The 18,644-nt window shown below is 37.0% G+C and overlaps 1 protein-coding gene across 4 annotated transcripts in view; it reads left to right on the forward strand.

The window, feature by feature from the left end:
* Window positions 1-18,644, forward strand: part of RNGTT (RNA guanylyltransferase and 5'-phosphatase) — a 289,984-nt gene that overhangs the window by 61,351 nt on the left and 209,989 nt on the right. For all 4 annotated transcript variants that reach the window (XM_057528022.1, XM_057528020.1, XM_007195944.2 and 1 more), the window contains exons 9-10: window positions 7,694-7,829; window positions 17,542-17,613. In XM_057528022.1, the coding sequence (XP_057384005.1) occupies window positions 7,694-7,829; window positions 17,542-17,613 (208 nt within the window). The remainder of the gene's footprint in view (window positions 1-7,693; window positions 7,830-17,541; window positions 17,614-18,644) is intronic.

The following is an 18,644-nucleotide window of genomic DNA, read 5'->3' on the forward strand; positions in this document are numbered from 1 at the left end:
AGGATGTGGATATACTTTGCAAAAGAGATTACCAGAGATCAATTTTACTGAGCAGTGAGCTAGTGAGAGAAAAAGGCAAAGTGTGCCTAAACCCCCATGGGGAAGGAAGAAAGCTGGGGTTCAGCAAGTCAGCAGTTCTTGCATCATTTCTGGAATAATGTCTGACAGGTGTTGGTGGGTCAGGGCCAGAGTCTGACCAACTGCTCTTATGTCAGGAAGGTTTATGATTGTATCTGGGGAAGTGGCTCTAAATTGTGAATTTCTTTACAAGAGATTTTAATATAACTATTTCTCTACAATCTTGAGAATTAGGTTTCAGAGGCTGTATGCCAGTTCTACTGGGAATAGAAATGAGAGGAAATGTAGCTGGTATAGAAACAGTAGAGGTTTGGCAGTGAATTCTTATGAGGGAAAAGATACAAAGGGAAGGTAGACTCTGGGCTTAACATTGTACACTTATCTCTGTTGAAGGACAGGAAATAGATGGCATATCTCTTGGCATGAAGTTATTGTGTAAAAAGCTGGTATCACATAACCATTGGTGTTGAGGATAGGTTGGGGGACATTACAGTGTGGTTCTGTCATGGGCATATATAACTTACTTGAATTCAGCAGTATATAGTGGGCAAAATGGGAAAAAAACAGCAACAACCAAACAGCATTATCCATTAGCATTGCATCGACTGTAAGCAGTAGAAATCAACTTTGGCTAATGTAAACAAAGGAATATATTGGAAGGCTGGCTCTCAGGAGAACCAGTCTCAGAAAATGGATAGGAATCAAGGGAAGCCAGGCAGCAAGGACCAGAGCCAAGGTCAGGCACAGGAACACTTGGAATAGGAAGCCACCCATAGGCACTTGGTGACGGTGCCTCTGCTGTCGCTCTGAATAATTTTTCATCTATTCCTGTGCCTCACTGTCACTCAAGTTAAAAGTTCTGGGAAGGGAGCATTTGGTTGTCTGACTTAGACCCTACTTCCAACCTGCTAGAGACAGGGATAGAGAAAATCTGGGCCTTTTGGTTTCCGATGTAAAAATGAAAAGATCCATGTCCGTATCCTGTCTGTCACTTCTCCCCAACGAAACTGAACAGTGACTGCTTCCTCCTCTAGTGCTCCACGGCTCAGCACATAAAGTGCACTCATTCCTCCTGCCAGAAGCTTGGGAGTCCTCCTCGACTTCTTCTGCCCCTCAGCCCCACAGCCACTCAAGGGCACACTATCCCGTCAGTCTGCCTCTTACACGTTTTGAATTTATCCGCTTACCTCTAAGTTATCATTGCCACTGTAGTCCCACTTGGAGTACCATAAAAGCCTCATAATTTCTCTGGTCTACAGATCGGTTCCTATCCTATAGGAGTATACATTACGTGGAGGTGAACTTTGAAAAGTGCAGGTCAGATTGTGCTGTTAGTTTGCTAAAAGCCTTTCAGTGGTCTGTGTTTCTCTACCTGCTATTTCTCAGCTCCCGTTCCACCCTTTTAAACTGTGATGAGGGACTCCGCAAACTGCATTTCTCTGACTCCCTTGCCAGCTCGCCTTCTGTTGGGTTTTACCATGGGGAGCACGGAGGAATTAGGAAGGTGAGAGAAGGGACTTCTCTTGTTTCTACTTTCTTTACCCCTCCAGCCGCCAGCGACAACTCTTACTTCGTTCCCAGCTTCTTTTGGCACTCCCAGCACCAAGCGCACTGCTCCCCCTCAGAGGGGCCAGCTTCTGGAGGGTGCATCTTAGGCAAATGAGTGCCACTTGCATTTCCTCACCCACTAGGCTGTTTGAGTATCCTCCCTTCTGTGCTTCCTCTGTAAAGACTGAAACTTGAGGTGCTGTGCTCCTCTCCTTAGAGGTCCAGGTCTTAGCCATTTGGTGCCACCTCCTTAGAGGTTTGAGCCCTGAGCTCCGTGGACCTCCCCACCCTCTTCCAGGCTCAGCAACGCCCATCCTCCAAGCTCCTGGCCTCTGATAACACGCCTCTTCCGTTTTGTTCCCACAGCCCTTTGGGTGGTAGTGCTTCTTGCAGTTACTCATCTCTTGTTATCTTCATCTTCCCTTGTTAACCTTTTCAGCTTTCCAATATCTTTGTAACCAGTTTCCTGTATTACATCTCTTGGGTTTGAATTACCCATTATGGTTTCTGTTTGTCTCATGCAAGTGGTTTTTCCACTTTCTAGAATAAAGTGAAAAAGAGTTTTCATGAATCACTAAGTCCTTGACTACTTCTCTAGACTCAAGCCATGCCATTTCCGTCTTTCTCTCCATTCTTCTGTATTCTGAATTTTTTGTTGCCAAAACACGCACCTTCTGTTTTTGTCTCAAGGATATTGCAACTGGTAGACTGTACCAAGCACTGGTTCTCACCACATACCCCATCTCCCCTTCCCTTTTCCCTCCACCCCCCACAGAACTTGCTCGGTTAACTTCTGCACAATGCAGGTAGAGGCAGGATACTGTAGAGGCTGTCGAGATAGATTATTGTCTAGGTTTTAATAACACCTTTGCTATTTTGCCAGCTTTATGGCCTTGGGCAGGTTACTTACTGTGGTTTCAGTTTCCTCATCTGGAATATGGGGACAATAATTTTCTCTACATGGTAAGATTGTTGTAAGGCTTAATTGAGTTAATATAAAGGGCTTTGAACACTGCTCCCTGCATAGCCATTGCTCACTAAGTGATCATAACCTGCTGTTATTATCAGCTACATGAGAATCCCTCTGGGATGCCTTTCCTGATATCTAAACTCTGACAGGTTCTGCCTTTTGTATGCTCCTGTAGTGCCTAGTACTTCACCTTGTCAATACTTATTATGTTTGGGATTATTTGTTTAATGTCTTGTTTTCTTGCTAAGGGTACAAATTATATGAAGTTAGGTGAAGAACCTGTGCTGTTCATTGTTATATTTTTCTAGCATCTGTGCCTGATAACTTGTTGGCCCTTTAGTAAATATTTTAAAAAATTAACTGGTTAATCATTTAAAACAAAAAACCATAGTGAGTTTGATAGGAATTGGTACAAGAGATGGTGGTGAAATGAATCAATTTAAATGATCAACTTTTCTGTTTTTATTACCCACTATGAATGCTTTATAATAGGAGAGGAGAAATACCTTCTAATGTTGAAGCTGCTGTGGTATATGACCATCGAGGTTTAACATCCCATCTTACTTTATTGCCAAAGGAAAAAACATTTCTCAGACTCTGATTAGACTGTATTTCTATTTTTTGTTTTTTCTGTAGCTTTAATATTTTTCCCCCTGGCTTGTAAAAGCAATTTGTGCTTATTTCTATAATTTCTTAAAAGTACAAAAAAGTATACTGAGGAAAGCAAATATTATTGATAATTCCGCATAGAGATGATAATTCTCTGGTGTAGGCTTTCCTGTCTATTTTACTATTCATACAGAGTTTTATCTCCCTACCCCTCATAGTCATACATTCTGATTTTTAACTTGCTTTTTCTTCATTTAATATATTGTGGATCTCTTTCCATATTAATGAATATTGGTGATAAATTTAAATTATAAGATGTTTAAAGATTATTTTACCCTCAGACTACTATTAGGAATGTGAGTTAAAACTCTAAGGTGGTATTAGTTACCAATATTTTGTTTTTAATCAGTTTTCCTCTTTAATTATGTACTTCCTGAATTGTATTAATGTATAATTGGTGGTTTTACTTGATTAGCTATCTCACATCTCAGTGACTGCTGCGAAGGATAAGTTTCTAGTCAAGCTGGAAAGCCAGTATTTAAAGTAAAGCAGTTTATACGGGAATTCCCTGGCGGTCCAGTGGTTAGGACTCTGCGCTTTACCTGCCGAGGGCCCAGGGTTCGGGGAGCTGAGATCCGCAAGCCGCGCAGCGCAGCGATAAATAAATAAATAAATAAACAAACAAATAAATAAAAGCAGTTTATAAATTTGGCTTTTCTGTTATTTATATGGTTTGGTGTATATACTTCAATATAAAGAGTGAATCAATGCTTTCTAATTCAGTGAAACTTCTGTATTTTTGTCTTTAATGAGAATGGATATAATACAAATAACTTAGTAATTCTGTATATTAAATTTGCAATTGAGGTTATTTCCACATTCCTTACCTTTCTTCCCTAACAGAAAATACCTTCTTATTTTTCATGGGTATCACGTAACAAAAGTACATGTGATTCGGAATGACTGGAGTTCAAACCAAAAATCACATTCCAGAAACTTCTGTTCCAAAGCCTGAAAATTTATATGTGCAGAAGAATCCCTGAATACCAACTGCTAAATAATTTCTCTGATATCTCTGCAGATGCAAGCTGAGTTTCCCATGAGCAATCCTTTATAGTGAATTCCATCTTCTAATGCCTTTCCTTCCTTGGTCTTTTAAATCTGTTTATGCATAAGTATACATAGATAGTATTTTCTTTTAATTGATATTCCACTTGAAGTAAAAAGAAAAGTCTGATAGTAAGATATGTATGCATTCATATATATATATATATATATCTCAAATAAGTGTGTTAAAAAATGAATAGAGAATAATTATGACAGAAAAAGCAAAATGTACCAGCACCCTGGGGTTTAATACTTATTCTATTTGAACATAATATTTAATTCTGAGCTTCTGGGCAGCCAGTGAAAAGGGAAATATAATTTCTGTTGTCATCTTATGATCAGAAGAGGGAAACCGTTTCTTTCTTTCTTTCTTATTTTATTTTTTATTTTTTATTTTTTATTTTTGGCTGTGTTGGGTCTTCATTGCTGCACGCGGGTTTTCTCTAGTTGTGGTGAGCGGGGGCTACTCTTCATTGCGGTGCACGGGCTTGTCATTGTGGTGGCTTCTCTTGTTGTGGAGCATGGGCTCCAGGTGCGTGGGCTTCAGTAGTTGTGGTGCGCAGGCTCAGTAGTTGTGGCTCGTGGGCTCCAGAGTGCAGGCTCAGTAGTTGTGGTGTACAAGCTTAGTTGCTCCGCGGCATGTGGGATCTTCCCGGACCAGGGATAGAACCCGGGTCCCCTGCATTGGCAGGCGGATTCTTAACCACTGTGCCACCAGGGAAGTCCTGTTTCTTTTTTCTGAATTCTGAAATTTGTTAGCATAAGCCAGCTTTTCTCAAACTGTGAATAAAGAATACTAATTCTGGACTTCCCTGGTAGCGCAGTGGTTAAGAATCTGCCTGCCAATGCAGGGGACACGGGTTCGAGCCCTGGTCTGGGAAGATCCCACATGCCGCGGAGCAACTAAGCCCATGTGCCACAACTACTGAGCCTGCACTCTAGAGCCCGCGAGCCACGACTACTGAGCCTGTGTGCCACAACTATGGAAGCCCGCACGCCTAGAGCCCATGCTCCGCGACAAGAGAAGCCACCGCAATGAGAAGCCTGTGCACTGCAACGAAGAGTAGCCCCCGATCACCACAACTAGAGAAAGCCTGCGCGCAGCAACGAAGACCCAACGCAGCGAAAAATTAAAAAAAAAAAAGAGAGAAAAGAATACTAATTCTGCCGGATATTAACAGATATCAGGATTAAGTTTAGGAAATAATGGGCTAAATAAGATAAACAGACTTTTGTATGTTTTCTTTTTTTTTAAACTGGAGAAAAAGTTTAATAACGTGTATACCTCCTATATACATGGGAGAGACCCAGGAAAACTGAGTTACTCCTTACATGTTTTCTTACAACCTTAAATGTTCCTGATATGTATCTTGACTTTCCCAGAGAAAGATATAGTGTTTCCCTAATTTATTTTGCCATGAAATCCTAAAAGTAAATAATAAGGTTTGCAAAATGCTGACCTAGGTCCTTAAACAACATGATGGATTGTGTCTTCAGTACCATTTTTGCAGAAGGTATCACAAGGCTTTTTATTTGCCCTATTCTTTTTTTATTTTTGGCCACTCAGCGCGGCATGCGGGATCTTAGTTCCCCAACCAGGGATCGAACCCATGTCCCCTGCAGTAGAAGTTCAGAGTCTCAACCACTGGACTGCCAAGGAAGTCCTTATTTGCCCTATTCTTATGTTGATTTAAATTCTCTTTGAAACACCACACAGGGCAAGGTTGACTTCTTCAAGAAGACTAGATTCTCCCTATCTACCAGGATTTGCTGCTTTTGGAAAGCATGTGCAGGAGAGCTTTGGGAACTAAGTATTCCTGTTGTCTGCCAGCCTGCTGGCCCGGCAGTTGGTCTGACTTTCTCAGATGCACAGTCAGTCCAGACTGAGGCTGATTTTCTTTTTCCAAGTGCAATCTGAGTCTTCACAATCCCCATCTCCTAAGGATACAGCCCTTTCAATACATAGCAAGGGCCCAAGTCCTTCACCTCCTCTCCAGGGGCCTGCTATGACTAATTATTTTGAAAACACTAGTAACAGCATGCTTCCAATCCAGTCCCCAAAAGTCAGCCCCTTTGGTCTACCTTGCTGCTCTTCGGCCTGTTGTCACACACTTCTGTTACCTTAATCAGCCCTCCCATTTCTCCTCGTCTGTCCTGAACACGTCTCTCTGTTTTTTAGAACACTTGTTTGTGGGAAACAAGTTGTCCTCTATATTAGCCGCCATGTACTATGTTTGCTTCCGTCTCTTTGTTGAACGTTTCTTCTGTTCCCCAGCCTTAACTTGATTTAGCTCCATCTTTGAGTTGCTGCTTTTTTTTTCTGACCTACCTCATGGGTAGGAAATTAGGCAGATGGTCCGCATTCTCCTCCTTTCTCAGTGGACTAACATCCAGACTGTTAGTCTTCCAGTGTTTCATTTAACAACAAACAAAACTGCACAGTGATTCTTCTGTTCCTTTGAGGCTCATGACTTTTAACTTTCTAATTTATTGCTGTCAGATTTCTCTCATTCTTTGAAGAGTTTGGTACCTGGGTATGGTCTCCATTTTCATCCCAAATCTTGCTATTATCTGTTTGGTAGTATAGCCTGTTGGTCTGTAATTTCCTTGACTTGAATTCATCTGGACTTTATTTTTATATATGGTGTGCAGTAGAGCTCTGTTCTTGACGATCGACTAATTGGGAATCAGTGATAGTAACTCGGCCATTTGAAGGATGACACATTTTAAAGTATATAAATTCCCCCATATATTGATTGGCTAATAAAAATTCTCATGAGCTTGTGTTAAAAAATATTTTAATTTTATAGTAATGAATGAGCATTGTACCTGAAATGGTGGTATCTGGTTATATCATCACATTAATTCAAAGAGAGGGGTTAGCTGTTCTGCTCACTGTTGTGTGGTAGAAGGAACATTAGGTACTTTGATGTCTGGCCATTTGCAAATCACTTTCTTTTTTTACTGCAAAGTGGAGAGAGTAACCCCTAATTTGTATAGTTGTTGGGCCAATAAAATTCCATAATTACATATATGTGTGTTTGTGTGTTTTGTAAACTTTGATGTTTAAGATCTAATAAAAGTTAGACAACCGTTCTCTCCTAAGATGGGTTATAAGGTTGCTCTTGAACATCACATTGTTTCCATAAAGAGCTTTGATTTCTCTATACCCTATGTTTTTTATAGGAAATAAAAACTTCTTTAAAAAAGAATTTGTTATTTGTGGTACTTTAATCTGAATGATGGTGGAGGGGGGGACTCTGGTGAACATTATTCCAGGCAGCTATTGTAAGTCTAAGGAAAAACAATTCAACTGTTATTTCTTACAACTCTATTCTTGAATTTTACTGTTAATATTATCTTTTTAATGTTTCATTTAAGGTATATGATGTTGATTGATGGCACAAATGAAGTTTTTATGATTGATAGAGATAATTCAGTGTTTCATGTTTCAAATCTGGAATTTCCATTTCGTAAAGATCTCCGCATGCATTTATCAAATACTCTCCTAGATGGGGTAAGTCATATTTTATCTTTTTTTTAAAAAAATCAAACATTGCTGTTTTTCTTTCTTGTGCAAGTAAATGTGTATTTTTAATAATTAAACAGGAAATTTAGAATCAGATCCAGTTTTTTTAAAAAGTTTTTTTTATTGGTGTATAATTGACAGTTAAAAAATTGAATCTAGTTTTTGTTAAGATGTTAAATTCCATTTATCTCTTACCTGCACTTACTGTCACTTGATCATTGTCTTAGATACAGAATAAGTGAACAAAATTAAATCTTAATTTTTTTGTTCTTTGTGATGGAAAAAAATTCTTATTGAAAAACTCATTTTATTGTTTTACTTGTCAGTCGAATTTTAATTGAGTGATATGACATATCACATTTTTCCTTGGTTCTTTAGCTATATGGACTAATAGTTCTTGTTGAAAGAGGATCATGCCTTTGAAAGCAGCCACTTGTACTTTTACATTTGAATTTTGAAAGCTGATAAGAATTTTCCCATTCAGAAAATCTATATTTAATAATCACAAAATTACTTGATTAAAAATATTTTAACTTTCTCCTGTGCAGACAGCTTTCTTCTCCCCAATTCTAAATGTATTGGTTCATTGTAAATAAAAATTAAAATAATACAGAACGTTACAAAAAAGCTGGTAAAAAATCACATGAACTCCTACCATTGGAGTAACTTCTGTTATCATTTTGATGAACATTATTCCAGACTTTTCTCTGTGCCAGAACATTCAATCTTAACATCTGCTCCTGAAGGATTCACATTCATATTAGTAACAGTAACTCAGAGAATAGATTCTTAAACAGAATGTCTATCAGAATCTTTTGGGGAGTTGGGACCCCTTCCAGTCCTAGTAAGATTCTGAGTACAGGTACCTCTGCCCTGGCTGAAAATGAGTACTTTGGTCAAATATGTACCCACGTGGATAGTTACATAATTTTGCATGAAAAGGTTTAAATGTTAATCTGTTCTGTAATTTGTGTTGTTTTCACTCAGCAATGTGTTTTGGACCTTTTTCACATAAAAGTCTGAATGATAGACCACTGTATATGTAAACACTGTAATTTGGGGTTTCCAGACTATCTTGCTTATGAAAATTATAGGGGGTGCTTGTTAAAAATATGGCCTATCCCAGTAGCCTATCCTAGACCTAGTGAATTAGACTCTCCCAGGGGTCAAGTTATCTTTATTTTTAATAAATGCCCAAGTGATTTTAATTAGGCAAGTTTGACAAACAATTCTGTAATTAATTTAGCCAGCCCTCTGTTGGTGGACATTTGGATTTTTTGTAGTTTTTTGTACTATAAGACGTACTTGTATGCATATCCTTATACCTTTTTCTTTCACAGTTGTGCAGTTTTATAATTAAGATTCTTAGAAGTGAGATTCTACTTAAAGTAACTGAGGAAAAAAGAAGTAAATTGGCACGAATAATTAGGTTTCAGCTTGGCTTGCTTCAGGCTGGATCTGGGGACTCAAGTGATATTGGGCATGCTGTCTTTCTCTCTCTTTCTTTGCTTACTTGTCTGTCTGTTCTCACTCTGCATGAAGGCTCTTTCCATGTGGGAGGCAAGTTGCCTTGCAACCCAAGCAGAAAGGGAACTTTTTTCTCCCAATATCTATATATCAATCCCAGGGAAGATTCCAGAGGGCCTTGCCTGAGTTATATATATATCCAAGGAAGAGTGACAGTGGAGGCCAGGAACTCATTGGTGGCAGTACCACTTGGAGTACAAGAGGAGTGGTCCTCCTAAGGCAGGGACAGTAACCTGATACACTGTACTGTGTTTACTATGCTGGATTTGAGGGCATTACCCATTTTAAACATTGACATGTATAATTGCCACCCTTCTTTCCAGGAAGTTTGAACACATGTACAGTTCAGCCATCCATTTGTAAAGGATCTATGCACTGACTTAAACACTGGGTTTTGAAAATTTAAAACCTTCTAATTTTAAATGACTTTTTCATTTTAGGAGACAGTATAGCATAGTGGTTAAGAGCCTGACTCTAACTGATGGTGTCTTATTGGCTCCATGAGTTATTGTATGAGGGCCCTAATATCATTTACTCAGTTTCCTCATCTGTAGTGAAGTTAGGCTAATAACAGTACTTATTAGGTCTTGGTGCTGTTGTGAAGATTAAGTTGGATAGTTTATATAAAGTGCTGATAATAGTGTCTGGCACATAGTGAAATAAATGTTTACCTCTTAATTTATGTGAATTGTTAAGGAGGTTTAATATTTTTTCACTTCTTTTTTACTGTATTTAGTACAGTACAGAGTTACTATATTTCTTCTGTGAGTTGCCCATTCGGATCTTTCATACATTTTTCTGTTGGGTGTTCATGTTTTTCTTACTGATTTATGAGAAGTTTTTGTCTATTGGGGTATTCCCTTATGACCCATATTTTGAAAAAATATTATTTTTTCTGGTGTTTTCCGTGGCACAAGTTTAAATTTATGTAGGTAAATTATAAACACCTTGGTTTTTAAAAAGTATATATTTATTGGAGTATAGTTGATTTACAATGTTGTGTTAGTTTTAGATGTACAGCAAAGTGAATCAGTTATATATATACATATATTCACTCTTCTTTAGATTCTTTTCCATATAGGTTATTACAGAGTACTGAGTAGAGTTCCCTGTGCTATACAGTATGTACTTATTAGTTATCTATTTTATATATAGTAGCTAAACACCTTGGTTTTTAATATTTGGCTTTTATGTCATTTTAAGAAAGAGATGTTTTTACTTCAGAATTATTATAATAGTCCCCTGTTTTTCCTTCTAATACTTTTATGGTTTCATTTACATATTTAAATATTTGATCTATCCACGATACATTTTGGTAAAAGGAGTAAGGTAGGGACACAGTTTTATTTATTTCCAAATGTCTAAACTGTTGCCTCAGCACCAGTCTGCTAATGTAATGTATTTTTCCTTGTTAATTAGATATATCATTTTTATCGTACATGGGATTCCCTTATATTGTTGTTTGTTTCTTGATTCGCTTTCCCATTCCATTAATATTTTGGTCTTCCTGTGGTAGTTTTAGGTTGACTTACATGCTGTAACTTTAGCATACAATTTAATGTCTGATAGTGCAAGGATATCCAATCTCTTGGCTATTCTGAAATTTGTCACTTAGATTTTGCTCTCTTTATTTAGCTTTCGGGTGAACAAGGCTGTTTGGGAAGTTAGCCTGAATTAGTATGTTACACTTCATGTGCAAATCTGTACAACAAGAAGCTTGTATTTTTCTCTGCAGAATGATCTCTGGTAGGCTTATCTCCAGACCATTTACCTTTCTGTTTGCTATGTTTGGTTGTGTGGTTTTATCTCTTTGCCACACCTTCACTATTTTTCTTTTGAGGGAAAAGGGACTCTACATCTTTCTTATGACTTCCCACAACTGTAAGTTTCTTTTCTACAGGGATGCTACTCATGTTCTTTAATATTTCTTCACTTTTTCAGTATTGAACCTTTTTCACAAGGCAGATTGAACTATATCTGGCTAATAGTCTCTGGAATTTGTATGAGAATGCTTCCTGTCTTAAGATGAAATTTGCTTCTCTTTCAGATTTATACCAATGATATTGGGAAAATAGTGAGTAGCTTGTGAATGTTCATTTAAACTCTCAATGATAGAATTACCCTAATGAAAGCCACATGCATAAAATATGTATTTATTTGTTTAACAGAGGGAGTACCATTTTCCAAGTGACCTGAATGCTTGTTGCCCCCATCCCATTGCTTTTTTAAAAATTTACCAGGTAAATATTGGAGTGTGCAAGCCAGAAGATGGAGGACTGTGATTGGAGAATGAGATGTTTGAATCAGCCACTTCTGAGGTATAGTTTTGGGTGATGAGAAGGTTCAGGATGTGACCTAGAGAGAGTGAGAGTTTGAGGTTGTGTGGAGAAGAGCAGTGGACATGAGATCAAGGAAAATTTTAGATGGGTCCTAAAGAGTGATGACAGGAGTCCAGGGAGAGGTTGACTGAGCTGGATATAAAGATTAGAAAGAAGGAAAGAAGGTAGTATAGTTGATTGAGACTGAGTGGCAAACGGAGACTGAACAAAGAGTAACTATAGAGTAACAGAATTGTCTGTACTGTGCACTCTGTGAGGCTACTAGTATTATAAATTTTCATATCAGTGACGGTGTGTGTGGTAAAATATTTTGACATATATACGTAAATTTTTTAACACATTTGTGCGTGTGTGCGCACGTATGCTGCACGTGCACACACACACCCCCTTGTGGTTGACAGAGCCACTGCATAAGGTTGGAAGTATTGCTACTGTGCATCTCTAAGGTGTTCCGTTCTTATCGTAGTTGATGTGACGGCTACCCCTGGAGTTGTGCTGTCCATAATCTGCATTGCCAATACAGCAGCTCTGGTAATTGGTTCATGGGAACAGCAAGAATATTTATTTTGATTTTTGTTCCTTTCATTTTATTTAAGATAGTTTTTTAACATTGTAATTCATAAAATAAAAGGAAGAAAAAGACTCTCAAGTTATAGCATTTGCAAAAGTTTAGTGTAGTTTTTCATTCCTATCACGTACCATACCAGGAGTGCAGGCATTGCTTAGAAGGTTGAGGAGAAGGCCTCACCCTGGAGACATCTTACTTCATTGGGTCGGGACGGAGAATGATAGGTAATGAATAAAACGATAACCCGAAGATTGGCATTTAAAACAAGTCCTTTGGTGGTTTAGAGGAGAAATGAATTACATCTAGTTAGGAACTAAAGATGGTTTATAGAGGAGTTGGCATTAGATATGGGAAGATTTCTATAGAAAGAGATTTTTCTTGGACATGGGCCAAGGGCATTCCAGGTAGGAAATACTGATTAAAAATTAGATGCTTAACCACCTGCAGATTTAACTTAGTACTATTTATTTTCATCCCAAACTTGGATAACTGAGAGCAACATAATAGACTCTTGTGAGGTTTTAAAATAGCAATATGATTCATGATGTCGGTTTACTTGGACCAGAATTATAGTTGCCATATCTGTTTTTCCACTTAGTTAATTAAAACAGTCCTCTGTAGTTTCCTGTTTCTTCTACATTTTCATTTGCAAATTGTTTTTGTAAAGTTCCAAATCCGAGAATAACTCAAACTGCCTAATTGTCTGGCTGTCAGATGTGAGCATTGAAGCTTTTGTTTTGCTCTCTAGATTATGTTCTTTGACCCACAGAATGTGGAAAATAGGAGTTTAGAAATACGGCAGTAATTCACTTGAAACAAATCAGTGAAGTTCAATCAATTTTATACTGAAGATAAGAGGAGGATATAGCAGTTAATCATTAAAGTTAATACAAAAGTCTTGGGAAAATGGCATGTCTTTTCATCTGTTAATTTTTTATAAAGGAATATGCATGCTCATTGTTAAAATTTTAGGAAGTCTGTATGTTATAAAATAGAACTCAACTATCAAGAAGAGATTAAATTTTAACATTTTGATGTATTTCCTTTTAGTCATTTTGTTGTGCCTGTATTTATAGAACGTGTGTAATCAACACGTACATAGCTGACGTTTAATATATGCTGTGTATCTGGGGTTCCATCATTTTCCTTCACTCTGAAGAACTGATTTTAGGATTTCGTTTTCTTTTTAAAATTTAACTTTATTGAAAAAGTTGAAATATAATTTACCATTCTAAGGTATATAAGTCAGTGGTTTTTAATATTCGCAAGATTATGCAACCACTGCTATCTAATTCAGGAACATTTCATCACTTAACTATGATAATTAGAACCAAGTGGGCCTTATCTGGAAGGATTTCAAGGAATGGGTTACCTTTGAGATGAGCTTTGAAAGCCCACAGTTTTTCCACAGTTAATTACTTCCTTTCATTAAAACCCTTCAGTGGGGGCTTCCTGGCGGCGCAGTGGTTAAGAATCTGCCTGCCAGTGCAGGGGACACGGGTTGGAGCCCTGGTCTGGGAAGATCCCATATGCCGCGGAGCAACTAAGCCCGTGCGCCACAACTACTGAGCCTGTGCTCTAGAGCCCGCGAGCCACAACTACTAAGCCCGTGCGCCACAACTACTGAAGCCTGCATACCTAGAGCCCATGCTCTGCAACAAGAGAAGCCCCCGCTCACCGCAGCTAGAGAAAGCCCGTGCGCAGCAACGAAGACCCAACGCAGCCAAAACTAAATAAATAAAACAAATAAATTTATTAAAAAACCCCCAAACACCCCTTCAGTGGTTCTCCATTGCCGAAAGCATGAAAGCCAAAGTACGCAATGTAATATTCCTTTTATCTGGGCCACGCCTAAGCCTTTAGCATCATCTTTGACTGTGAGCCCTTGAAAGCATAAGTCCCACCTATTACTGAGCTTTGGATAGTTTACCACCTTTTCCATGCCTTTTAAATACCATTTGGCCTGTCCACCATCCTGCTAGAAGATATCCACCACCTCTTTCAGGATTCAGCTAATGGGTTTCTCACCTTATTATCAAACCTTTGTCTTACTCTTCAAGTAGAAATAACTACTCCTTCTCCTTATGTTTATACAGTATGCCCTTATTTGACTGGAATAGTAAAGATGTATACTTGTTGTCTTAGTATAGTTATTAATAGCCATCTCTTTCACTCTCAAAAGTATCCTGGTTTAGACGGATAGCTACATGGTCACTCTATGTGTATGACCATCTATCATTAAAACTGTAGCTCTTCCTTGGACCTAGGTACTTTTATATTTTCCTCTCTTTCTATGACTCTGAGCCCCTTGAAGCTAGGGACTGTGTGCTTAACTTCTCCAGCACTTAGAGCATAGCGTATAGTTTGGGCTCAGGAAATATTAAATGGGTAGGCAGAAGAGTGGATGCCTGGGAACTTCAACTAAAGGCAATGGAATATGGAAAAGTACAGAGGATAGGAAAGTCAAACATGCAGATTTTGTGGGTTTTTTTGGTAGGGCCCATAATAAAGGATTCAGCATCTTTTTTCTGTGGGTTTACAATTTTCATCAAAAGTAGAATGTTTTTGTGCATTTTTACCCTTCCACCTGTTGAAGATTTAATTACTAATGTTCTTTCATTAAAACAACAACAACAAATTTTCTTTTTGTGTTTCATTTTGGATAGTTTGTATTGATTTGTCTTCAAGTTCATGAATCTCTCCTTCTCCAGCATCTAAACCGCTGTTCATCCCAACCACAGTATTTTTCACCTCAGACATTGTAGTTTTCCTCTCTGGAAATTGAATTTGAGTCTTTTTTAAGTCTTCTGTGTCTCTACTTACCTTTTTGAATATATGGAATACTGTTAGAATATTTTTGCCTGCTAGCTCTAACGTCTCTCACAGTTTTAGGCCTATTTTGATGGATTTTCTTTCTCCTCTTTATGAGTTGTATATTTTTGTCTCTTTGCATACCTGGTAATTTTTGATTGGCTGCCAGACGTTTTGAATTTTACCTTGTTGCGGGCTCAATATTTTTGTATTCCTATAAATATTCTTGAGCTTTGTTCTGAGATGCAGTTAATTTACTTGGAACTAGTTTGTACCTTTGAGTCTTGTTTTTAAGATTTGTTAGGTGAGGAGTCTTAAGTCTAGGGATAATTATCCTCCACTACTGAGACAAGATCCTTCTGAGTACTCAATGCCCTGTGAGTTATGAGACTTTCTAATCTGGCTGGTGGGAACAGGCGTTATTACCAACCTTGTTGAGTGCCATGTATGGTTCTCTCTAAGATTTTTGGGTGCTTCTTTGCCTGACCTTGAGTAGTTTCCTCACATGCATGCTTTGCTGAATATTCATGGGGGTCTATCTGCAGACGTCCCTCTTCCCACGCTATCCTCTGCTGTGAAAACTCTAGCCTCATTGGTCTCCCTCGACAACCTGCTCTATTTTCTCAATTCAGGGAGACTGCTGGGCTCTCCTGGGCTCCCGCTGCCTGCATTGAAGCCTGGAAACTCTCCTCGACCAATAAGCTGGGACAGTTGTAGGGCTCATATAGTTATTTACTGTTTCCTAGGAGTTACTGTACTTTGTTGCTGGATGTCCAGTGCCTTGAAGATCATTACTTCATATATTTTGTCCACCACACAGCTTAGGTCTTTGTTAGAATCCCTGGGTTCTCTTCTCTTTTAAAAACTATGGGTGAATGTTTTCTTCAGCTAGTTGGGAGCTATATTTTATTCCAATAATGCTCAGATTGTTTCTCCAATTCAGCACGCAGTCCCGTAGCCTTTATTTCAGGCAGGAGGAGTGTTCTGCTATTTTAATTACTCTTTAATCGGAAGAGGGAAAAAAAACAGGAACAACCACTGAGTTTCCTTCTCTATATCTGAATGTAATAGTGACAGTTATCAATGATTTGTCATTTTACAAGTAGGGCTTTTGGGGATTTAGTGGGCTTGGAGGTGAACCCTTTTTGTTTTACCAGAATTTTGGTAGTTTCCATGGCTATCAGTTTTTAAAGCTTACTGGTTTGTTTATTCCTTTTTACTTGTTTAGTTTGCTGATAATAAACTTTCTTTTTTGTTATTTTTAATGTTTGAAGAAGATATGTATTTACTCATTTCATCAGGTAATTTGGGAGGGAAATTCTGTGATGTCTGCTGTCTGAACCTGGAAGTCCACTTAATTTCCATCCACACATTTTTGAAAAGATTAGTTGAAACCTGTTATTGGTACTACCTTGTTGGCTCATAAAATTCTCAGATATAAGTACTTAAAAATATTTCAGTAAACAAATTTAAAGTAATGAAAGTGATTTATGTCAAGTGTTGGGTTCAAGATGATAACCATAAATAAATGTCTATAGCTTAACTACTACATATTTGAGAAAGAAATCAATTGGTGATAGTTGCTTAAAACTAGAAAATATATTTGTCCTCGATCAGTGTGTTCCTTGTAATTTTAGATGGTTGTGTGTGGATATTCTGTCATGAAATTAGATAATAAAAAGACTGCTTAGTTTCCTAGGAAGAATATGAGGAAAGAATATTAATTTTAGGTTAAAACCTATTATTAAGAATTAATATTTTAGGGAATTACTAAGATCCTGCAAGCTGCATGACATGGCAGAAAAAAAAAAGGATTAAAAATTAAAAAAAATCCTACATTATATGCCTGTAATCATCCTTTAGTATCCTTTTTCTTTTTTCTGTCAGAGTGCAGATTTTAAGTTCGTTTCACTTAATGGCTGTGATATGTGATATCATATTCTCTTGCCCTGTTCCCTTTGATCATAGTAGAGGGATACAGAACCAAGAAGGACTGTGTGTGTCACATGGAGATTTTATCTATAATAAGGGCACCATTTATACCTATAGATTTTATGATTAAAGCAATTGGCATACAACAGAATTTAAAGCAATAATGATTTAGCAAAATTAATTTTTTAAATGTTTCTGATATTTAGAATTTAAAATTTGTAGTTTCTTTATCCTAATAGTTGCTTAGTAATTCAAACATAAAATGTAGAATAGTAATTCAAATATAAAAAATGAGGAGACATTGTCATATGATTTTATTGCAATACAGAATAAATTCATGGTGGGGTTTTTTGTGTTGCTGACAGTCTATTGATTTGATCCGTGTAGAAGTGTGTTCACTTTGAAATTTCATCAAGTTGTATATTTATGATTTATGTACTTTCTGTGTGAATGTTATATTTTAATCAAACTAAAGAAATTGCTCTTAAAGTGTGAATAAACTTACCTTCTTTTCTCTTTTAAGGAAATGATTATTGACAGAGTAAATGGACAGGCTGTTCCTAGATACTTGATATACGACATAATTAAATTCAATGTAAGTACCTTTTATAATTTATAAAATAAAAATGTCGCTGAGATAATAATTAGTTTTTAACAAATAAAAAGTGCTACTGCCTTAGAGATAGTAGGAAAGCACAATGATGACTCTTTCAAATTACCCATTTGATACCTTATTAATACTTTTACATCTCCTTTTCTTTCTCTTTGTTGCCTAATATTTAGCACATTTCTTTGTCTTTGGATTCTTTAGGAATTTCAAGTAAGGAAAAATGTTTAATTGTGATAAAATAAGACAGCATTTTGTAAAATGGAAAATTCTCAATTTTAGTTATCCTGTACTTGATTAAAAAGTCTTCAAATTTTATTAGTCTGTCACTTAAAAAAAAACAAAAAAAAGAGAGAAACTGACTATGAGTGTTAACTGTGTAACATGGAGGCGCAAATATGTTATTCATGAGTACATGCAGGAAACTTAAAAACAAAATATAAAATTGCCTGTTGTAAATAGATTAAAAAAATAGGAATTATATTCTCTACCCATTTCCTACAATGCTAGACTCATCAAGAATCTGTTTACCTGTTAATGTTTAATTATAGTATGAATGACTGAATTATTTAGGCAGTATAAGATGACTTCTGTAAATGCAAGAAGTTCTTTCAGTAGTGTATATCCATGAAAAGGTATAATCATTCCTCTAGACGTGTTATTCAGATTGCATAATCACTTAGTTTTCAAAGCAGACTGAAAGCAATTAAGATTTCTGGAATTAAAAGTGTTAAGTTATAAGGTTTTGAAGATTCATAACAAGGCTTTAAAAAGTTCTTTTTTAGGGGTATACATTTTAAATTATAGTATTAAGATTCAGGATTGCATTTATCCAGATTATTTTTTCCTGGAAATGTTCAATGTATGTATCTCATTTTTTTGTTGAATTTCTATATTTCAGAGTTTCAAATTTAAGAAACTCAGTCAGAAATCAAGTTTTATTTTTGTTCTGTCTGTGACACTATATTCCTCAAAAGTAAGGTGTTCCAGAATTGATTTATTCTCATTACAGATATTGG

The sequence above is a fragment of the Balaenoptera acutorostrata genome, chromosome 14 (genome assembly GCF_949987535.1).
Source record: "Balaenoptera acutorostrata chromosome 14, mBalAcu1.1, whole genome shotgun sequence".
Lineage (NCBI taxonomy): Eukaryota > Metazoa > Chordata > Mammalia > Artiodactyla > Balaenopteridae > Balaenoptera > Balaenoptera acutorostrata.